This window comes from Brassica napus, chromosome A7 (genome assembly GCF_020379485.1).
Source record: "Brassica napus cultivar Da-Ae chromosome A7, Da-Ae, whole genome shotgun sequence".
NCBI classification, from domain to species: Eukaryota; Viridiplantae; Streptophyta; class Magnoliopsida; order Brassicales; family Brassicaceae; genus Brassica; species Brassica napus.
Window position 1 is genome coordinate 15,810,223 of NC_063440.1, and position 24,253 is coordinate 15,834,475.

Here is a 24,253-nt window from a genome sequence, read left to right on the forward strand (position 1 = left end):
CCAAAACATAATCTATTAAAAGTATAAGAGAGTATATTAAATTTTGCCCAAAAGTTATAGGATTGATTGACAAATGATTTTTGGAGCATTACATAGCCCAAACAAATATACTGTTATTATATTGACTCGATCAAGCTCAAGTGTTCTTTTTTTTCGCTAAATCCAAATATATGATTTTAGTTTGCTATAAATGCACTTATTTAGAAAAAGAAAAAGATCCTCCCGCAAATACAGTTCTAAGAACATGATTAATGGAGGTTCTTACTTCTTAAGGTGGGGTTCTTATCGGAAAATAAAAAAAAACTGTCTCTTAACTTTTAACTAAAAAAGCTAAGAACTGGCTCTTAAATAAGATATTTAAAAGCTGGTTCTTAGCTTTTCTAGTTAAGTTAAGAGACGGGTTAAGAACCCTAACTTAAGAACTTTTCATTAATCATACTCTTAATTAGGGTGAGGTTCTTATCATAATATAAGATACAATCTCTTAGCTTTTAACTAAAAAACCTAAGAAACATCTCTTAAATATGATATAAGAGATCGATGTTTCTTAGGCTTTTTAGTTAAAAACTAACAAATTGTATTTTATATTACGTTAAAAAGTTCATTCTAAGAGACATGCATTAATCTAAAGCACTACAAAGTGATGCATCACTTTAACTCAAAAGCATATCTGCGACATGACGGTGAGTATTCTTTGGTCACCATTTACTTACAAGAAAAGTGACGTTGGAGCACATGCATGAAGCAAGGGAGTTCAATGGAAGTGGCTAAAGTAACCAAGAGAAGAAATCAGAGTGTTCACTATTATTATGCTAGTATGTTATGTCGACAATATATTGTCGTTTGTTATTTCTGTGTAATAAAGATGAGAACATGTGTTAGAGATCCTGTTCAAGTAAGGTCGTAAACATTAAGCTTTCCTCATAACTTTGAGTTAATATAACAAGTCAAACGATAATACTTGACAGATTTGTTGGTGATACTCACAATTTAAGTTTGGCAATCAAAAAGAAACTTTACACACAAGAGTAAAACTTTTCACTCACACATCAAGAAAAAATGATATTTTAATATTTTATGTAGTTTTTCTAATGTATCACAATGCAGATGTTGAATGAGTATATCACCGACTGCATTACATTCTGAGTGATGAACGATATGAGAAATATATATCATCTTCATTAAGTTTTTCAGAGTTTCAATATTGCTTTAAGATTAGTTCACCTGTTGAATGAGTATATAATCAGTCAAGGTTGAAAGTTAATGAATGTCAGATGGAAAACTAGTAATAAAATATCATCTTACTGATCGTAAATAAATCTTATTTGGACGTTAGATATCATAATAAGCGATTTGAATTTAACATTGACAAAAACATTCAACAATAAATGGATTGGGAACACATTTAATATGACACCCTTTCTTGCAGTGAATTTTGTTTGGGTTGATAGCCTCCTGGGAAGAAGCTTCATGGTGCAACAACACAGTTTGAGAAGCTTCATCTTGTAGTAACCGGTTCGCTCCAGTTTCTGTGATACTCATCACTAGAAAACCATAAGAAAACATATGTTAGCAATAATACACTATTATAAAAGATCTTACACATGGAATATGTAATATAAATATTTACCGGAGCTAATAGCTATGAAGATAAAGAATGCAAGTTTCATTGATATTTTCTCCATACCGTTTTAGAGATTGAAGATAATATGAATGGTCTTCATTTAATTGTGAAACCCTATTTATAGATTAATAAAGTAACGGTACTTACACTACAAGAAAACATCGGGATACTGAGGGAAAAAATCGTCGGTATGTCGTCGGAATAACGCTATTCCGACGACATACTGACGAAAAAAGTCCTCGGAAATATCTCCTCGGAAATTCATACTTCCTCGGAATTCCGTCGGAAATTTCCGACGGAATTCCGAGGAAACAAAATTCCGAGGAAACTCCGAGAAACATATGTTCGTCGGATGGTTCCTCGGAATATACCGATGGAATTCCGATGGTCAAATCCTCGGAAGTTTCGACAAAACATTCCTTGGAATGTTTATCGGAAAATTCCGAGGGAAATATGTTCCTCGGAATTTTCCGAGGAACATATTTCCCTCGGAATTTTCCGAGGGAATGGAGTTCCTCGGAAAATTCCGAGGGACAAAACTCCCTCGGAATTTTCCGAGGACTCCATTCCCTCGGAAAATTCCGAGGGAAATATGTTCCTCGGAATTTTCCGAGGGAAGAAAGTTCCTCGGAATTTTCCGAGGAACTCCATTCCCTCGGAATTTCGAAAAAATTTATTTTTTTTAAAAAAATTTAAATTTTTTAAATTTAAATTTAAAAATTTAAAATTAAAATTGAATAAAACATTAAATAAAACATAGTAGATAATATTCAAAGTTAAATAAAACTTTCAGAGTTTTTGGTAAAAAAAAAAAACTACGGGTCTTGGATGTTCGGGAACACCTCGTTCGGGTACATCCTCTTCATCATCTCCATCATCTGCTCGTTGAGCCTCTTCTGGGTCTCATAGCCCGCCTGTTGAGCTGCCATCTGGGTCTCCAACGCAGATATCCGATCATCCTTGTCCTTCAGCTGAGCCGTAAGAACTTCCGGATCAACATATGGCGGTGGTGCAGAAGAAGGAGCAGCCGACCGGGAGCGACGACCCAAACCGACCATACGTCCCTTCTTCTTTGGAACCGACTGAAATATAAAAAACCAAATTTAGATAATATAAATTGATGATAAAATAAAAATCAAGAAATAAATAAATTGAACTTTTAAAAAAAAACTTACCGATTCAACGATTTCGTTGATTCGAACCCGGGACAAGTTGGTCGAAGCCGTCGAATCGTCATCATCGGTTTGAAGCTGAGACACTTCGTCGTACACCTGAGTTTGGACCAGGTCGACCACGTCCCTCACAAGACCATCATCAATCTGACCGGTCTTCTTGTTGGTATACGCCCTTTTCATTAGGGCGAGATCATCAACCGGCTCGCCCTCATTTTCTTCCGCCTTGAAAAAAAATAAATTAAACAAACATTAGAAATTTGAAAAAATGCATAAAAAATAAAATTCTGAAACTTAAATAATTAAAGAAAAAGCGGTTGAACTTACCATGCGATCCGCGAGAGTGGCAATAGATTGGGCACCCAAGTTATGCTTGTAGATGCCCTTCCCTTTACGGTCGCTCCTGCGGTTGTTGGAGTTGGTGGAAGAAGTTTCTTTCATCTCTTCCTTATCCCAATGCTCACACAACTCCTTCCATACCGTGTCGTTCATCGACTTTGGGACCTTTTAATTAAAAAAAAAAGTTTAATAATTTAAAAAATAGTTTAATAAATTAAAAATTGTTAATAAATTAAAAACTACCTTGTTTACTTCCCACTTCTTCTTCCACTCGTACATCTGCTTCCCATAGTTGTCCATAACTTTATGGACAAAATGGTTATAGATAGAGAGCGTATCATCGGAATTCCAGTTGAATTCTTGCTGAAATAGTTTAAAAATAGTTTTTAAGCACAAAAATATAAATAGTTTAATAATTACAAAAATAGTTTTAATAAATAAAAAATAGTTTAATAAATATAGAAAATAGTTTAATAATTACAAAAAAAAAGTTTTAATAAATAAAAAATAGTTTAATAATTAAAAAAATAGTTTTTAAAATATTTAAAATGTTTAATAAATATAGAAAATAGTTTAATAATCACAAAAAATAGTTTTAATAAATAAAAAATATAAGTAAAAAATTTGAATACTTACCGCAAACTGACGAAACCACAGATGCTGCTTCTCGACGGGGAAGTGAGTGAAAGTCGGATGTCCCTTGTCGAGGGCAGAGTACATCATACGGTTGATCCATGCGCTGATCCCGTTCCCGGATCGGTTGAACCTAATAAAAAGAACAAATTATTAATAATCAATCAAATTTTAAGGAAAAAAAATAAAAGTTTAATTACCATGTTTGACCATGTCCATGTGGATACTCAGTGAGATAGGGAAGATGGTCACGACCGGGCTGTCGAACCAACTCCGCAACACTCATCACTCCCGGAGGACCCGTAGGAGCAGGAGCGGGTATAGCAGCGGGAGCGGGAGCAGCAGGAGCGGGTAATGGAGAAGGAGATGTATGGTAGGAGCTGTGGGGCGAAACGGAATCCTGAACATGGCTGGACGAACCCCGAGACTGGCTCCCCATACCACCCCGGCTACGACGCTGGCGAGGCCGGATCTGATCATCATTAGACCTGTAAATTAAAAAAAAATAGTTTTAATTAAAAATAATTTTTAATCACAAAAATATAAATAGTTTAATAATTAACAAAAAAAGTTTTTATAAATAAAAAATAGTTTAAAAATTAAAAAAATAGTTTTAATAAACCCCAAAAACAGTTTAATAATTACAAAAAATAGTTTTAAAAATATTAAAAATGTTTAATAATTACAAAAAATAGTTTTAATAATATTAAAAATGTTAAATAAATATAAAAATTTATATTTTATATATAAAATACATAAAACGTTTTATTACCACAAAAAAATGATTTTGAATATTATATATATATGATTTTTAATCACAAAAAAGTTTTATAGATTTTAAAAATCATTAATAAATATATAAATGATTTTAAAATGCAAAAAATAGATTTTATATACAAAAAACGTTTTGAATATATACATATATAATTACAAATTCGATTTTTATAACCACAAAATCAATAAAACCAAAAAAAAATCCAAATCAAGTGAAATACATAATCAAACTCGATTTTACACAATCCTACCATTCAACCTAACAAAAATCTATAAATCTCATTCCAAAATCATCAAATCTACTTCAAAACCATACAAATCTACCCTAAGAGAGTGGGATAGGGTTCTTACATGATTATGGGAGTGGAAATCGCGAGGGAGAAGAGAGAAATCGCCGGAAATCGCAAGGGAGAAGAGAGGAGTCGGCGGAAATCGCAAGGGAGAGAAAGTGAGGCGGAGAGAAATGGGGAAGAAGATCGCGTTCGACCTAATAAAATGACGCGTCCGACGGAAACTATCCGTCGGAATTTCGTCGGAATTATTTAATGAATCCATCGGAATTTCCTCGGAATTCTTTGATTCAATTTTCGCGAAATATTTGGCGGCTTGGTTTACCCGGTTAAATGAAAATATTCCGAGGAACCATGATTCCTCGGAATACCCTCGGTAATTACCGAGGAAATTCTGAGGAACCAGGGTTTGGGGTTTTAAAACATCGATTATTTTCGCCGTATTTCATTTCTTATACAATTATAATGCATACCATTGAGGATTCTTTGTATAGATGATCATAAACCATGAAATAACACAATTTCAAAAATAATTGTAAGTATTCCCTTTACCGTTTATTAAAGTGTATAAGTGTTTCTCTTATGTTGTGTGGTTTTCGTTCATGGAATCGTAAAAGTGTTTGTTATTGGATAAAACACCAAAGTTCCTAGTTCCAAACATCATAATCTGGTTAAGACACTTAATGAAGGTTATATACATGTTATTCAATCCGTAAAACGTTGTTTTCGGTTTAAAACCCCAAGTTCCTCGGAATTTCCTCGGAAATTTCCGAGGGAATTCCGAGGAAACAATTATCTTCGTCGGGATTTCCTCGGAAAATTCCGAGGAGATTCCGAGGAAAAAGAATCTATAATCAAATGCCCATGTTCCTCGGGATTTCCTCGGAAATTTTCGAGGAAATTCCGAGGAATTTCTTACTTCGTCGGAATTTCCTCGGAAACTTCCGAGGAGATTCCGAGGAAAAGGAATCTATAATCAAGTCCCTAAATCGAGAAGATCTATTCCGAGGAAATTCCGAGGAAAACCTATCTGTCCTCGGAATTTCCTCGGTATTTATATTTAAAAAAAAAAAAAAAAAAGTCGACGCTAGTCTGTTTCCGAGTCGTCATCACCAGATGAATCTGAATCTGGATCTTGGTGAAACTCTCCAATCACTGGTTCATCCTCTACGTGAACGGCGGCTTCCTCTCCGAAGTCGGTTAAATCGACTACAAGGCCAACTCCACCTAAATCTTCTGCTGCACTTAAGTTGCCGGATGTGCTTGGTTGTAGTGGGTCTTCCAGCTCAGAACTTCCCTGAACTCGGCCTCTCGGGTTGAGTCTTGTAACAGTAACCCATGGATCATCTCTGTTCCTTACCCGGGGGTACTTGATATAACAAACCTGATCGGCCTGAGAAGCAAGAATGAAAGGATCATAATATTGCAGCTTCCGTCTTGAATTTACTGATGTAACACCAAATGCATCTGTTCTCACACCTCGATCTGGAGTGTTGTCGTGCCAATCACAATAGAAAACAGTACAGCGCAATCCAACCATGCCCAAATACTTGATTTCCAAAATCTCATTTATGTGTCCGTAGTATACATCATCTCCTGATGCAGAACAAACACCAGCATCGTAAGTCGTACTCGAACGTCTCCTCTTCTGAGTTGTGAATGCATATCCTCGAGTACAAAATCTCGGATATGACTTCACAACAAAGTTTGGTCCAACGACCATCTCGCGTATCCAATCGTCAAATGTTTCACCTCTTGCCAAACCATCACTCACATAAGTAAACATCCATCCACCAAATTCTCTCTGCTTCATTTCTTCTAGTTCGTCCTCTGTGGCGTATCTATATTCGAACCGCTTTTCTGCCATGAAAATCCTTTCATATTGAAGAACATCTTCGCAGTTGGTGAGTAAATATGTTTGCAAATGACTGCGCTCCTGATCAGTAAGTCGACGGTCCTTTGGTTTTCCGCTAAGTCGTCCAACGTCTGTGAAAATGTCTGGAACCTTCCAATGATATGTTGCCCGTTCGCCTCTATCATCATGCCGAGCAGGTCTTCTGTTTTTGGTCTGAACTTCTGCTGGAAAGTAGTACTCGGCAAAGTTTGAAGTTTCTTCATTGATCATCTGTGCGACTATAGACCCTTCCACCCTACTTAAATTTTTCACCATCTTCTTCAAATGGAACATATACCGCTCATACAGATACATCCATCTATACTGCACAGGACCACCAAGTTCCAATTCTCTTACCAGGTGAATAACAAGATGCTCCATAACATCAAAAAATGAGGGAGGAAATATCTTCTCAAGGTTGCACTGAATCACAGCTATGTTAGTCTTCAAATTTTCAATACCTTCAAGAGTCACTGATCTTGTGCATAAATCGCGGAAGAAACCACTTATCCCTGCAATTGCTTCATGAACATTTCGTGGTAATAGTTCCTTGAAGGCAAACGGAAGGAGGCGCTGCATCATTACATGGCAATCATGGCTTTTCAAGCCAGTAAACTTTCCTTCCTTTCTGTCGATACAGTTACGCAAATTAGATGCGTAACCGTCTGGAAATTCCACATCGTTTGAAATCCAATCAAAGAACGCATCCTTTCCCGCTGCATCAAGTCGGTATATGGGAAAAGGAGCCCTACCACTCTCATCAACATGAAGTTCTGAACGATCACATATATCGACTAAATCGAGTCTTGACTTCAAATTATCCTTTGTTTTACCTTGAACATTAAGGATCGTGTTCATGAGATTGTCAAAAAAGTTCTTCTCAATATGCATGACATCTAAATTATGCCTTAGTAGATGATCCTCCCAGTATGGCAGATCCCAAAAAATACTTTTTTTGTGCCAGTTATGTAGGTTTCCAACACCATCTACCGGAAAACGCTCATGTCCACCGACGTCTGGCGTCCTTTCTGCACCAAAATCTCTAAGTTGTGTCTTCAAATCTTTCCCACGAATTTCCGGAGGTGGACTGTCAAACACCCTCTTGTTCTTCGTAAACAAATTCCTACTTCTACGATATGGATGATCTGGTGGTAGAAATCTCCTGTGACAGTCAAACCAACACGTTTTCCTTCCGTGTTTTAGTTGGAAAGCATCAGTGTTATCTTGACAATATGGACATGATAGCCTTCCATGCGTTGTCCATCCAGATAACATACCATATGCTGGAAAATCACTTATTGTCCACATTAGTACTGCCCGCATTTGAAAGTTTTCTTTACACGAAACATCGTATGTTTCAGCACCTTGAGCCCATAGTTGTTGCAACTCATATATTAGTGGCTGAAGAAACACATCAAGTGATCTCTTAGGATGCTCTGGTCCGGGAACGAGAATCGAGAGAAACAAAAACTCTCGTCGCAAGCACAAGTTTGGGGGTAGGTTGTATGGTGTAAGAATGACTGGCCATAGAGAATACTGTCTTCCACTCTTGCCAAACGGGCTGAAACCATCAGTACATAATCCAAGGTAGACATTTCTTCTCTCATACGCAAAGTCGGGATACTTTGATTGGAAATGCTTCCACGCTTTTGCATCTGAAGGATGTCTGATCTCACCATCTGTTGAGTGCTCCGCATGCCATCTCATTGGTTGCGCTGTGCGTTCAGACAGATACAGCCTCTGCAACCTTTCCGTCAAAGGCAAATACCACATCCTTTTATATGGTACTGGAACTCTTCCACTCGTATCTTTATAACGAGGCTTCCCACAAAATTTGCATGAAACCCGCTGTTCATCCGCCCTCCAATAAATCATGCAGTTGTCTCTGCATACATCTATTACCTGATACGATAAACCAAGACCAGCTACGAGTTTCTGAACCTCGTAGTATGAGCCAGGAGCTACATTATCTTCGGGTAGAATACCTTTTACATAATCAGCAATCGCATCCACACAGTCTTCAGCCAAATTATAATCCGTCTTAATGCCCATCAATCTTGTAGCAGATGATAAAGCTGAATGACCATCTCTGCAACCTTCGTACAATGGTTGCTTTCCAGCATCCAACATATCATAAAATCTCCTAGCTTCGGCATTGGGTAAATCTTCCCCTCTAAAATGATCATTTACCATCTGCTCAGTACCTACACCGTAATCTACATCCGTTCTAATTGGATCTTCTAATCTAACCGCTGGCTGAGGTTCGCTAGTACTACCATGTTCATAATCAGTTTCTCCATGATGATACCAAATTTTGTAACTTCGTGTAAACCCACTCAAATATAGATGAGTCCAAACATCCCATTGTTTAATAACTTTTTTATTTTTACAATTAGAGCAAGGACATCTTAACATACCTGTTTTTGCTTCCGGTTGTCGGTGAACTAACCCCATGAATTCGGTTATACCTTGTTGGTATTCTTCCGTAAGCAATCTCGTGTTCGGATCCAAATGAGGTCGATCGATCCAAGAACGAAAATAATTTGAAGAAGACATGTTTTTTATGAATCAAATTCGTGTGTAAAGAAAGTGAGAGGGAGGATGAAGATATGGAGTGAATGAAGAGGAAGAGGGGTGCTTGTATTTATAGTTGAAATCCTGCCGACAGTCCGAGGAAATTCCGACGGAATTCCGATGCAAACGGCTAGTTCGTCGGAATTTCCTCGGAATTTTTAAAATCCCCCAACGGCTCTCCAACGGCTCTCTAACGTCTATAATATTTCCTCGGAATTCATCGGTTTTTTCCGAGGAATACTAGTTTCCTCGGTATTCCGTCGGAATATTCCGACGAGATGAATTTTCCTCGGAATTCCGTCGGAATATTCCGAGGAAATTCCGAGGAAGCCAAATTTTGTGTTTCCTCGGAATTGCCTCGGAAATTCCTCTGTATATTCCGAGGAATTCATTTTCCGTCGGAACGTCCGTCAGAATACCGCTGTTTTCTTGTAGTGTTAATTTAGTCAAATTAAATTATAGAAAGAAAATCAATAAAGCTACTCCCTCCATTTTTTATTACTTAACGTTTTATACTTGCGCACACAAATTAAAAAAAAATTCTTATTACAGTTTTTTAGAAATAAAAACATTATTAACTATCCACCTAACCAAATTTTAATTCATTAATAACAAACTGTAGGAAATAAAAGTTATATAACATGTAAGGTTACAAAAATTGCATTAAAATTTAAAACGTCATCTAATTTAATGCAAATAAAATTTTCCAAAACATCATCTATTAAAAGTATAAGAGAGTATATTAAATTTTGCCCAAAAGTTATAGGATTGATTGACAAATGATTTTTGGAACATTACATAGCCCAAACAAATATAATGTTATTATATTGACTCGATCAAGCTCAAGTGTTCTTTTTTTCCGCTAAATCCAAATATATGATTTTAGTTTGCTATAAATGCACTTATTTAGAAAAAGAAAAAGATCTTCCCGCAAATACAGTTCTAAGAGCATGATTAATGGAGGTTCTTACTTCTTAAGGTGGAGTTGTTATCGGAAAATAAAAAACTGTCTCTTAACTTTTAACTAAAAAAACTAAGAACTTGCTCTTAAATAAGATATTTAAAAGCTGTTTCTTAGCTTTTCTAGTTAAGTTAAGAGACGGGTTAAGAACCCTAACTTAAGAACTTCTCATTAATCATACTCTTAATTAGGGTGAGGTTCTTATCGTAATATAAGATACAATCTCTTAGCTTTTAACTAAAAAACCTAAGAAACATCTCTTAAATATGATATAAGAGATGTTTCTTAGGCTTTTTAGTTAAAAAATAACAAATCGTATTTTATATTACGTTAAGAAGTTCATTCTAAGAGACATGCATTAATCATGCTCTAAAGCACTACAAAGTGATGCATCACTTTAACTCAAAAGCATATCTGCGACATGACGTTGAGTATTCTTTGGTCACCATTTACTTACAAGAAAAGTGACGTTGGAGCACATGCATGAAGCAAGGGAGTTCAATGGAAGTGGCTAAAGTAACCAAGAGAAGAAATCAGAGTGTTCACTATTATTATGCTAGTATGTTATGTCGACAATATATTGTCGTTTGTTATTTCTGTGTAATAAAGATGAGAACATGTTTTAGAGATCCTGTTCAAGTAAGGTCGTAAACATTAAGCTTTCCTCATAACATTGAGTTAATATAACAAGTCAAACGATAATACTTGACAGATTTGTTGGTGATACTCACAATTTAAGTTTGGCAATCAAAAAGAAACTTTACACACAAGAGTAAAACTTTTCACTCACACATCAAGAAAAAATGATATTTTAATATTTTATGTAGTTTTTCTAATGTATCACAATGCAGATGTCGAATGAGTATATCATCGACTGCATTACGAGTGGCCAAGGTAACGAGTTGAGAAATATATATCATCTTCATTAAGTTTTTCAGAGTTTCAATATTGCTTTAAGATTAGTTCACCTGTTGAATGAGTATATAATCAGTCAAGGTTGAAAGTTAATGAATGTCAGATGGAAAACTAGTAATAAAATATCATCTTACTGATCGTAAATAAATCTTATTTGGACGTTAGATATCATAATAAGCGATTTGAAATTAACATTGACAAAAACATTCAACAATAAATGGATTGGGAACACATTTAATATGACACCCTTTCTTGCAGTGAATTTTGTTTGGGTTGATAGCCTCCTGCGAAGAAGCTTCATGGTGCAACAACACAGTTTGAGAAGCTTCATCTTGTAGTAACCGGTTCGCTCCAGTTTCTGTGATACTCATCACTAGAAAACCATAAGAAAACATATGTTAGCAATAATACACTATTATAAAAGATCTTACACATGGAATATGTAATATAAATATTTACCGGAGCTAATAGCTATGAAGATAAAGAATGCAAGTTTCATTGATACTTTCTCCATACCGTTTTAGAGATTGAAGATAATATGAATGGTCTTCATTTAATTGTGAAACCCTATTTATAGATTAATAAAGTAACGGTACTTAATTTAGTCAAATTAAATTATAGAAAGAAAATCAATAAAGCTACTCCCTCCGTTTTTTTTATTATTTGACGTTTTATACTTGCGCACACAAATTAAAAAAATTCTTATAGTTTTTTTAGAAATAAAAACATTATTAACTATCCACCTACCCAAATTTTAATCCATTAATAACAAACTGTAGGAAATAAAAGTTATATAACATGTAAGGTTACAAAAAATTGCATTAAAATTTAAAACGTCATATAATTTAATGCAAATAAAATTTTCCAAAACGTCGTCATCTATTAAAAGTATAAGAGAGTATATTAAATTTTTCCCAAAAGTTATAGGATTGATTGACAAATGATTTTTGGAGCATTACATAGCCCAAACAAATATACTGTTATTATATTGATTTGATCAAGCTCAAGTGTTCTTTTTTTTGCTAAATCCAAATATATGATTTTATTTTGCTATAAATGCACTTATTTAGAAAAAGAAAAAGATCCTCCCGCAAATACAGTTTTAAGAGCATGATTAATGGAGGTTCTTAAGGTGGAGTTCTTATCGGAAAATAAAAAACCGTCTCTTAACTTTTAACTAAAAAACTAAGAATTGCCTCTTAAATAAAATATTTAAAAGCTGCTTCTTATCTTTTCTAGTTAAGTTAAGAAACGGATTCTTATATTCCGATAAGAACCTCTCATTAATCATACTCTTAATTAGGGTGAAATTCTTAGCGTAATATAAGATACAATCTCTTAGCTTTTAACTAAAAAACCTAAGAAACATCTCTTAAATAAGAGATATAAGAGATGTTTTTTAGACTTTTTAGTTAAAAGCCAACAAACCGTATTTTATATTACGTTAAGAAGTTGATTCTAAGAGACATGCATTAATTATCTAAAGCACTACAAAGTGATGCATCACTTTAACTCAAAAGCAATTCCAAAAGCATATCTGCTACATGACGGTTAGTATTCTTTGGTCACCATTTACTTACAAGAAAAGTGACGTTGGAGCACATGCATGAAGCAAGGGAGTTCAATGGAAGTAGCGAAAGTAACCAAGAGAAGATATCAGAGTGTTCACTGTTATTATGCTAGTATGTTATGTCGACAATATTTTGTCGTTTGTTATTTCTGTGTATTACTTAAGGAGATTAGTCTCCTATCTGTTAGGTATCAAAACTATTTAAAACAATAGCACATACATTTGCTAAAGCTCTCATCTCTCTCAACTCTCGATTCTATTTTTTTTTTTTTTGACCAAAATAATTTACAAGTTTAACAAATGGAATCAGAGCCCATGAGTCCTCTCGACCATGGGAACGAAGCGATGAACAACGTGACGTTTTGCTCTGAGCTGCGGAGGTTGTGTGAAATGTTGGATTGATCTTGCGATACCTTTGCTCGACAGCAAGAGGGTCAGGATCCAGGATATCCTAAACTGGAAGGAGTGAAGACATTAGTCACGACGCAAAGAAATCCGGATCTGGCAGCAACTCGCGATGGTCAGGTATAGGTGGAAATGGGTCTTTCTTGTTCAAGTGAACAAGTGGTGGAAGAGTTACCAACTCATGATCCTGATAAGGTTGGTATGGTGATGACACTGGTTTTACTCCTTAGTGTTGGAGCGAGACCTTGAGAGCAAAGGTCGATCTGAGTTTTCAAGGAAGGGGTTTAGTGGAAAAGATTGATGTGGTGTCTGTTTACGGTGGCGATGTAGAGACACGGTTGAGAGCTCAAGATCGTAACAGAACCAACCTTTTGAGAATGCTTATTGAGGTAAGACAGAGCCACAGAGGCGTCATGTTACAGGAAGAGCACCTCCATTGGATTCTGTGCTACGATCATTTGAAGGCCACAGGTCAATAAAATAAATCATGGGGGCCAGCTGGCCCCCCCTTCTCCTCACATAGCTCTGCCACTGCTCTTGCTTATTGTATGTCTTAATATTAATTATCTGCGTATGTAAAAATGGTGTTCTCATATATGTTTTAAACATACTTAGGAGTCTATCTTGTTATTTAAAACCATATAAGTCCGCAACGAACACTGAGTAAACATACGTAGGTGCCTATTTTCTTAATAACAGCCAAAAATCTGTAAAATCGGATCGTTATAATCAAACCCATCATTTACATATAGACATTTTTGTTGGTCCAAAAATTTTTTTTTTTAAGGAACGTAAAAAATAACAAACAAATATAAGATATTCTTTTATGCATAACTAGTATTTTATACTTTTTAATATTTCGCTTGCACAGGTCCAAACCTAGTACTTTAATATTTCTACTAATATCTTTTCATGTTCAAAATATTTTATCCTAAATCGACATCAATAAATATGATTCCTAACATGTTCATTGATGCATGCTTAAATTAACTCTAGAGTCAACTCTCTCAAATAAAAGATCGAATATAGCACTTAAGGATCAAATCCAAACAGAGCGGAGACAAACAACAGCTCAGATGAATAGTAAGATCAAACTAAGAAAACAATTATTAAAATAGTAAATATTAAATAAGCAGTAAATAATATAGATGAGATGTGTAAATGATGGGTTTGATTTTTGTTGGTCCAAACTATGATTATCACATGCACTTAGCAACATTTACTAAATCGTAAACCAACTATTAACAACCTAGCTCAACATAATTATTATCAGGTATGAGCCTACTCTCGCAGTTGTCACTTCTTTACCAGATCTGTCATCTACCATCGATGTTGTCAGCTACGCCATCTGCTGTCCTCCTCCATCCTCCACCATCACGAACTCCTCCACCATTTCTCTTTCCCGTTTCACCACAATCGATGAAAAATTACATAGGTAAAAACATAATTCAAAGACATATTTTTGTGAATAAAATAATAACTTAAATCAAAATATAAAAATATATTACATTTATTGTCATTTAATTTTTCTCTCCATATAATTATTTTACTAAATAAAAAAACTCTTTCGATTTCACTTAATTGAGCCAAACACATAAAAAGAGTCATTTTTATTAGTTTATAAAATCAGTTAGACATGAACACTGGCTATCCATTTATGTACGGGTTATTCTTTTCTGGTATCGTTTTTTTTTGAAGTTACCTCCGCTTGAATATTATAAATTTATGTGAGAGTTTTGAATTGAGTCTTTCTGGATCTGGAAGAGTTCGGTTTTGATAAATAGGAACCTTAAAAATATCTAAATAACAAATGTATCTGAAACGAGTTCGGATATTTGTACTAAAATACAATATTACCCGATTCGGTTCAGGTCTTTTTAGTTATATTACAACCCATCTTAAATATATAATACTAATTATGAAAAAAAATCAATGTATAAAAATATAAAAACCATTACTTGTGCGGATGCGCGGTCAATCTCTAGTTCATTGTTAAAGCTGCAGTGGTGAGAAAAGGAGGGCATGTTGTGTTTTCTTTGGGTCGGAGAAGAGAGATGGTAGCTTTCGCAATTCCGCAACTACATAAGAAAGAAGGAGATCTAGATTAATCTATAACATAGTGTTTATAAGTAGATTGGAAAGGTAAAATAAGTTCAGATTTGTTATACTTTTCAGTGTGATTAACTACGTCTTGGAATTCTCAAGGTGAGAAAGAACAAAATGTCGGCGTCTAGGGATTATATGATATCAGGGTAATGAGGAATTAGATGACGAGAAGGTAAAAAGATAACTAATCTCTTTTTAGTTTCAGGGGGTAATTTAGACTTTAACACATAAAAGGTCCCTGACATGAGAGAAGTACGTTAAAGTGATATGGAGTAAAGATAAAGTACGCCTAAGTAGAGATGACAATCAAGGATCTCGACCGCGGATCTGACTCGTAAAGACTTGCTGCGGGGCGGGATTGGTCCACCATTTGGTAAGCCCGCAAAATTACGGGCTTCGCGGGATGGGCTCAAAGCGGGACACCAAAAGCGGGATGGGCTACAGGTTAACCTGTGGGATTTTGAAGACCCGCAACCCTAAGTCTCCATTTCTGCTTTCACTTAAAATTTTGAGAGAGAGAGAGAAGGCGATTCGACGCTATGGAGCTCTGATGATGGTGGTTTCAGGGTCGATGATGCTTCCGGTCTCCCAAGCGCCTTCGATCTGCACTGCTGGAGTTTCTTCGAGCCATCATAAGAATTTCGAAGAAGAAGATCTAGTTCCCACCATGTGTTCTTCATAGTTTTTCCTATATGTATTTGTTCACATTATCATACATTTTGGAGTTTTAGGTTTCAATATATATTTAATTAACTTCTATTATTCTTATTTGCAGAAGATGAAGTTGATGGTGAAAAATAGAAATCCCATCTTTTTGTCGCTTGTTGGTGATAAAGTTGAAGAACAAGAAGCATGATTTGGTGTTTTCTTTTTATTTACTTTTGGGATTAACATCTTTGATTTGGTGTTTAGTTTTATTTAATTTTTGATTCAGAAAACTAAAGAATTTTTTATGCACTTATGATTTATAATATTTAGATTCAGCAACTAAAGCATTGTTTATTTTTAATATGTTTGGAGTGTAACAAAAGTAACTAAACTAGTGTTTTGATCCAACTAAAATCTTCAACTAACAAGTGTACTGTCTTATCCAGTTCAATCCTCCGACTAAACTCACTTACTGATGCATCATGAAGTTGAGCGTCATGAATCATGTCTTAAAGCGTCCAAGAGCCATACATCCATTTGTAATTCTATGTCCCGCAGGAGGACCACAGCCCGCGCGGCCCTGACCTGTCGTGACCCGCTCGAAGATGAGCTCGCTGCGGTATAGGACGAGACGGGACGGATCAACCAGTTTGACATTCCTAGGTCATAAGCGTAAAAAAGTTTCTTTTATTTTTGACCTAAATCATTTCCAAGCTTAACAGTTGATCGTATTTGAGGCCCATGAGATCCATGAGTCTGTTAAGAATTAACTGCAAAACCAAGCCCACGATTCGGCCCATCTCGCTCTTAGCTTCCACAGCCTTTCTCTTGGATCATCTCTCTCTCTCAGAACATCCGATGCTTCTCCGATCTCCATCATCGTCACACTTCACGGAGCCAATTCCAGCAAGGATCCACGTGTGATGCGTTGCTGGGGATCTTATCTCAGTTGAATTTTGGTGGGCAAGCTCTCACGCTACCGGATCGGCTCGTGCCTTCACTGAGAGCTTCTTCTTCCTTCACTACATACGCCACAGAAACACTTCATTATCTTTCTGTCTTTGTCGCTTTCAAAGAGTAGAAAGTGAATCTCTATTCAGATCCCGATCTCTCCTTCAGCCAGGTACACTGAGATCTTCTCTCGATCCAAGAAGCTTTTCAATTTCTCTGTAATGTGTGATTAGCTCTTATAGTTTTCGTTGGATCTGAATTGTTTGGTTATGCTATTCAATAAGCATAGGTGAAGTTTTAGTTCACTTACACAATGACTCCATTGAGATGATAATAACTTTTCTCTGTTTGTCAATGGAAGTTGTTTGGCTATTGTTACTACTGTCAACGTCTTTCTAAGCATGAAAGCTTTCAACTTTTGTTGCAGCTCTGCATGCTTCGTGTGTGTTTCGGTGTTTGAGCTAAGACGCTATGGAGCATCATCCTTCGGGAAGCAACTCGTTCCATGGAGGAGAGTTCAAGAGTTGTCACTCCAAACCGTCCAAGGTGGCTGTGGCGTCCATGATCAATTCCGAGATTGGCGCAGTTTTGGCTGTGATGAGGAGGAATGTACGGTGGGGTGTTCGCTACATTGGAGATGATGATGATCAGTTGGAGCATTCTCTTATCCATTCTTTGAAAGAATTGCGTAAACAGATATTTTTGTGGCAAACCAATTGGCAAAACGTTGACCCAAAGCTGTACATACAGCCGTTTCTTGATGTTATACTATCTGATGAAACTGGGGCTCCCATCACTGGCGTTGCTTTGTCCTCTGTCTACAAGATCTTAACCCTTGACGTCTTTACACTTGATACCGTGAATGTGGGAGAGGCGATGCATATCATAGTTGATGCTGTGAAAAGCTGCCGTTTCGAGGTAACTGATCCTGCCTCTGAGGAAGTGGTTCTGATGAAGATACTTCAAGTTCTTCTGGCTTGTATAAAGAGTAAGGCAGCTAATGGGTTGAGTAATCAAGATATTTTCACCATCATCAACATTTGCTTGCGTGTTGTTCATCAATCAACCTCCAAAAGTGAATTGTTGCAGCGTCTAGCGCGACACACTATGCATGAGTTGGTTAGGTGTATCTTCTCTCAGCTTCCTTATATCAGCCCGCTAGCTAATGAAACCGAATTAAATGTCGGTGATAAGGTAAATCGCGTTAAACTTGTATGTCAGCATTATTTTGTTTGTTCTATGGATAGAATTTTTAACAAATTGTACCATGACTAAGTTTTGAGGTGAATTTTGCTGACCATCTTTCCACAAATTTCATACGGTGTTCTTTCCTGTGTAGGTGGGAACAGTGGACTGGGATCAGAAATCTGGAGAAAGCAAAGTTGAAAATGGAATTATTGATAGCGTATCTGTTACTCTCGGCACTGACAAAGATCCTCGAAGTTCTGAGATGGTTACTCCAGAAACAGAGCTTAATAATGATGAAAAGGAAACTGAGGTCAGCGATGACTTGAATGTTGCTGCGAATGGTGAAAGTGCAATGTTGGCACCTTTTGGCATTCCATGCATGGTAGAGATTTTTCATTTCTTGTGTACTCTGTTGAATGTTGGAGAAAGCGGTGAAGTCAATTCTAGGTCCAACCCTATAGCATTTGATGAAGACGTTCCTCTTTTCGCGCTGGGTTTAGTTAATTCCGCTATAGAACTTGGAGGCTCTTCTTTCCGTGAGCACCCAAAGTTGCTGAGTTTGATTCAGGATGAGTTATTCTGTAACTTGATGCAGTTTGGTATGTCAATGAGCCCTCTGGTTCTTACTACAGTTTGCAGCATCGTCCTTAATCTCTACCTGAGTTTCCGTACTGAGCTTAAGGTGCAGCTTGAAGCTTTCTTCTCATGTGTACTTCTGAGAATTGCACAGAGCAAACATGGCTCTTCTTACCAGCAACAGGAGGTTGCTATGGAAGCTCTGGTTGATTTTTGCAGACAACATAATTTCATGGCTGAAGTGTTTGCGAATTTTGATTGTGATATAACCTGCAGTAATGTGTTCGAAGATGTTTCAAACTTGCTATCGAAGAGTGCATTCCCAGTGAATGGGCCTTTATCAGCTATGCATATACTTGCGTTGGATGGGTTAATTTCCATGGTTCAGGGAATGGCTGAAAGGGTTGGTGAGGAATTGCCGGCGTCAGATGTTCCTACACACGAAGAAGGATATGAAGCATTTTGGACAGTGAGATGTGAGAACTACGGAGATCCTAACATATGGGTTCCCTTTGTCCGTAAGTCAAAGCACATCAAGAAAAGGCTGATGGTTGGGGCTGATCATTTTAACAATGATCCTAAAAAGGGTCTGCAACAACTCCAAGCGTTGCACTTGCTGCCGGAGGAACTTGATCCAAAGAGTGTTGCGTGCTTCTTCAGGTATACATGTGGGTTAGATAAGAATCTTATAGGAGATTTCCTGGGAAATCATGACCAGTTCTGTGTTCAGGTGCTTCATGAGTTTGCCAAGACGTTCGACTTCCAGAACATGAATCTTGATAATGCCCTGCGTCTCTTTGTGGGTACATTTAGATTGCCTGGCGAGTCGCAGAAGATACAGAGGGTGCTTGAGGCGTTTTCTGAGAGATACTATGAGCAGTCACCACAGATACTGATTGATAAAGATGCTGCCCTCTTGTTATCTTACTCGATTATCTTGCTGAACACAGATCACCACAACACGCAAGTTAAGAAAAAGATGACTGAAGAAGATTTCATCCGTAACAACAGGTGCATAAACGGAGGCGCAGATCTTCCTAGGGAGTACCTATCTGAGCTGTATCATTCAATCTGCGACAGTGAGATTCAGATGATCCCAGATCAGGGAACCGGTTTCCAAATGATGACATCCAGTCGGTGGATTAGTGTGATTTACAAGTCCAAAGAAACCAGTCCCTATATCATATGTGACAGCACATCGCATCTGGACCGTGACATGTTTCATATCGTGTATGGTCCAACTATTGCAGCTACATCAGTGGTTTTTGAGCAAGCAGAGCAAGAATATGTTTTACAGAGATGTGTTGATGGGTTATTGGCCATTGCAAAACTTTCAGCGTACTATCATTTGAATAGGGTATTGGATGATCTGGTTGTGTCTCTCTGCAAATTCACGCCATTCTTCGCTTCATTATCTGTTGATGAAGCTGTTCTTGCTCTAGGAGAAGATGCCAGAGCTAGAATGGCTACTGAAGCTGTTTTCTTGATTGCAAACAAATATGGTGATTATATCAGCTCGGGCTGGAAAAGCATCCTGGAATGTGTCTTGAGCCTCCACAAACTCCAGATCTTACCAGCTCATATAGCTAGTGATGCAGCGGATGACCCGGAGCCATCAACTAGTAACACAGAGCAAGAAAGACCTTTAGAAAATCCCGTGTCAGTAGTAGTATCACAGGCACAACCCTCAGCAGCGCCTAGAAAATCCTCTAGCTTTATTGGTCGGTTTAGCCAGCTTTTGTCTTTTGACATGGAAGAGACAGAACCATTACCAACTGAGGAAGAACTGGCAGCTTATAAACTCGCTCGTGGGATAGTGAAAGATTGTCACATTGATAGCATATTCTCAGACAGCAAGTTTCTCCAAGCTGAGTCTCTGCAGCAGCTTGTTAGCTCTCTCATAAAAGCAGCCGCGAAAGATGAAGCTAGTGCGGTCTTTTGCCTTGAGCTTCTGATTGCAGTAACTCTGAACAACCGAGACAGAATCCTACTGATCTGGCAAACTGTTTATGAGCACATCTCGGGTATTGTTCAGTCAACGACAACACCTTGTCCGCTTGTTGAAAAGGCTGTTTTCGGTGTCTTGAAGATTTGTCAGAGATTATTGCCTTACAAGGAGAACCTAACAGACGAACTTCTGAAGTCACTCCAACTTGTTCTCAAGCTTGATGCAAGAGTGGCTGATGCGTACTGCGAACCCATTACTCAAGAAGTTGCTCGTCTTGTAAAAGCGAATGCATCTCACGTAAGATCTCATGTTGGTTGGCGAACAATCATATCTCTGTTATCAATCACAGCTCGGCATCCAGAAGCTTCTGATGCTGGATTCGAAGCTCTCCGGTTTATAATGTCAGAAGGAGCTCACTTACTACCATCAAACTACATTCTCTGTTTAGATGCAGCTAGACAGTTTGCTGAATCCCGAGTCGGCGAAATCGATAGGTCTATATCAGCCATCGACTTAATGTCAAACTCTGTGTTCTGTCTTGCGAGGTGGTCTCAAGAGGCGAAAAAATCGGTGGGAGAAGATGAAGCTATGATGAAACTAAGCCAAGATATTGGAGAAATGTGGCTCAGGCTTGTGAACAACCTCAAAAGAGTTTGTCTTGATCAGCGCGACCAAGTGAGAAACCACGCCATCTTGATGCTGCAGAGATCTGTAGCCGGTGCAGACGGGATCATGTTACCGCAACCTCTATGGTTCCAGTGCTTCGACTCCGCAATCTTCCCATTGCTAGACGAATTGCTCGCTGTTTCAGTCGAGAATTCAAGAAAGACATTCAAGAAAACGGTTGAAGAAACGCTTGTGGTCGCCACAAAGCTCATGTCAAAGGCTTTTCTTCAATCTCTCCAAGACATCTCGCAGCAACCATCGTTCTGCAGACTCTGGCTTGGTGTATTGGAGCGTATGGAGACTTACATGTCGACCAAGTTCAGAGGAAAACGAAGCGAGAAAGTCCATGAACTCATACCGGAACTGCTGAAGAACACGTTGCTGGTGATGAAGACAACGGGTGTTCTATTACCAGGTGATGATATCGGAAGTGATAGTTTCTGGCAACTTACTTGGCTTCATGTTAAGAAGATATCTCCTTCTTTGCAATCTGAAGTGTTCCCTCAGGAAGAGCTCGATCAGTTTCAGAGACGAAACGCAAAGCCTGAAGATACTCCACCTGCGGTGGTGGTGGAGTAGAAAGAACTTGTGTTCCATACAGAAGAGAAAAGCATATTAAAGAAGTTTTTTAGACACTATCCAAGTTTTTTTTTTTTTGCAGTATAGCTTTTTGTTTGGTTATAGGGAATTATTATTATTATAATACTTTGGAGTTTTGAGCTTTGGACTTTTATGGAATGCACGTTGAAATTATGGATTTGATTGGAAATATATTTTGGAGGCAATTCAGAAAAGTGTTGGGCACAAGCCCCACAAACCCTTTATTGAGTTGCGTATAAGAAGATGGATAAAATGAGCAGTTGAATTGCGTTTGAGAAGAACTTATTTACCGGTTTATTTTGGATTTCAGAAGTTTCTGATTGGTGAGGCCTAACATATTTAAGGCTTTGGAGTTTGTTATGTTAGCTATGTTAGCTAAAGAAGCAAGAAGAAAAGACCAAAACTATGTAATATCTTCAAGTTGTACTTAGGTTAGTGGCACTGTGGATGAAATGTGAAGTATGTAAGAACTTTCACAAGTTACTTATTATATTGGTTTGACCAAAAGAATTGTTCTCCTTTATCAACGAGTGGGGGCACACCAAAAAAAAAAGTGTATGTAGAATAATGCTTGCTCAAATCCTATAACATATTTCCGACGATCCCTAGAAAATACTAACTATTCATTGTCGCCTCATCTATTTTCCGATTCCGACACCGTCCGTTTCTGATCAGGTCTCATCTGACTCTTTTCTGATTGTGAATTCCACTTTACAATCTCTAAATTTATATTCCTAATTTCGGCAATGTCTCTTCAATCTATTGAGATCGGTGAATGCTTACTTTTTTCAATTCCTTTCACACCCGTAAACCTCGTGTTGACATGTGTTTCAGAAATACAAAACATATTAGGAAGATTCTCATTGATTGCTTTTAATTAGATATCAATCTTGGATCCTCGCTGAAGGGTGTGTGTTGTTTGATTCTGCAGAGAGTATCTAATCTATTTGGAACAATGAGTGAGGTGTTTAACGGATACGAGCGCCAATACTGCGACCTCTCTGCCACTCTTTCCAAGAAATGTTCCTCTGCTCTTTCCCTTGACGGAGGTAAAAACTATAGGATACTTGGTTTGTGTTTGTGTTTGATACCTTACTGATTGATTTGCAGAACAAAAGAAGCAGAAGCTCTCCGAAATCAAATCCGGCCTTGAAATTGCAGAAGCATTGGTATGTAATAATTAGGCATGCATGCATTGTCCTTCCTTTTTGAAGTTTTGACGGTCCCTTTGTACCAGATTAGGAAAATGGATCTTGAGGCGAGGAGCCTCCCACCCGGTGTTAAGTCCAGCCTCCTCGTCAAATTAAGAGAGTTCAAGTCTGATCTTAACAACTTCAAAACAGAAGTGAAGAGAATCACGTCTGCAAACTCGAACGCTGCTGCTCGGGACCAGTTGCTTGAAGCTGACACTAAAACGGTATCTAAAAGGACTTGGATCTTTTCTAGTAAAACATATTTTGATTGATACACGCCATTTTGAGGTTCAGGCTTCAGCTGATCAAAGAGCAAGGCTGATGATGTCGACAGAACGTTTGGGTCGAACCACAGACAGACTCAAGGACGGTCGTAGAACAATGATGGAGACTGAAGAGATTGGCGTTTCAATCCTCCAAGACTTGCACGGTCAGAGGCAATCTCTCCTACGTGCTGGAGACACGGTATTTGCTTTTGCTTTTGCTCTCTACAACATATTATTATTTTATATACTACATGATTGGTGCTCTTTAATTTTGAACTCTGTTACATAACAGCTTAGTGGAGTAGACGAGAATGTTGGAAAGAGCAAGAAGATCTTGACAGGCATGACGACGAGGATGAATAGGAACAAATGGACCATTGGAGCTATTATCGCCGCTTTGGTCGTCGCCATTATCATCATCTTGTACTTCAAGCTCACCAAGTAAGCCTCTGTAACTGAACGAAAACTCTTCGTTTGTGAATCTTTGATTTTTCCTTCTTTTTTTTTTGAATTTCTGTGTGGAAAGTTGTCTTTGCCACCTTTTGTATTACTGCCTCAAGAAAGTAAGGCCTCAGATTGTTTGGTTGAGTTTGCAAATGCATTTATTATATATATTTAGTTTATTTTTTTTGTCTAAATGATGCCAAATTACGATTTGCGGAGGCATAAATTACATTTAAATAATCAAATCGACATAAGAAGCCATTTGATAAATCCTTTGTTCATGTGGTGGGATTGAGAAACTGTACATAATTGAATATTTCGATAACTTGTGTAATTCTCTCTCATTCTTGAACCTGCTGTAGTCAGCGAGCGAGCAAGCTCCCATTAACCTTATGCTTCACATTCTCCACTAAACTGGTCAAAACCTGTAAATTTGTGTTCAAATCAGATCATGTGTACACACAGAGTCAAATAAGATTATTATATTTGACCAAAAAAATAAAATAAGATTATTAT

General features: G+C 37.4%; 2 protein-coding genes across 2 annotated transcripts; both read left to right on the plus strand.

Moving 5' to 3' along the window:
• Positions 1-16,736: 16,736 nt before the first annotated feature.
• LOC106352670 (ARF guanine-nucleotide exchange factor GNL1) lies at positions 16,737-21,991 on the plus strand. The gene is made up of 3 exons (XM_013792300.3): positions 16,737-17,028; positions 17,284-18,050; positions 18,196-21,991. Exons 2-3 carry the CDS (start codon positions 17,328-17,330, stop codon positions 21,811-21,813), a joined length of 4,341 nt encoding a protein of 1,446 aa, XP_013647754.2. The 5' UTR covers positions 16,737-17,028; positions 17,284-17,327; the 3' UTR covers positions 21,814-21,991.
• Positions 21,992-22,271: 280 nt separating this feature from the next.
• Positions 22,272-23,916, plus strand: LOC106356651 (vesicle transport v-SNARE 11). The gene is made up of 6 exons (XM_013796388.3): positions 22,272-22,509; positions 22,766-22,883; positions 22,945-23,003; positions 23,072-23,251; positions 23,322-23,492; positions 23,586-23,916. Exons 2-6 carry the CDS (start codon positions 22,790-22,792, stop codon positions 23,736-23,738), a joined length of 657 nt encoding a protein of 218 aa, XP_013651842.2. The 5' UTR covers positions 22,272-22,509; positions 22,766-22,789; the 3' UTR covers positions 23,739-23,916.
• The last annotated feature ends 337 nt before the right edge of the window (positions 23,917-24,253 follow it).

What these genes read in the sequence shown, in the direction of transcription:
- LOC106352670 (XM_013792300.3), top strand. Translation starts at nt 17,328, where the DNA reads ATGGAGCATCATCCTTCGGGAAGCAACTCGTTCCATGGAGGAGAGTTC. An exon ending in AATTAAATGTCGGTGATAAG is followed by an intron (nt 18,051 to 18,195) that starts GTAAATCGCGTT and finishes TTTCCTGTGTAG; the next exon opens with GTGGGAACAGTGGACTGGGA.
- LOC106356651 (XM_013796388.3), top strand. Translation starts at nt 22,790, where the DNA reads ATGAGTGAGGTGTTTAACGGATACGAGCGCCAATACTGCGACCTCTCT. An exon ending in TTGAAATTGCAGAAGCATTG is followed by an intron (nt 23,004 to 23,071) that starts GTATGTAATAAT and finishes CCTTTGTACCAG; the next exon opens with ATTAGGAAAATGGATCTTGA. An exon ending in TCCTACGTGCTGGAGACACG is followed by an intron (nt 23,493 to 23,585) that starts GTATTTGCTTTT and finishes GTTACATAACAG; the next exon opens with CTTAGTGGAGTAGACGAGAA.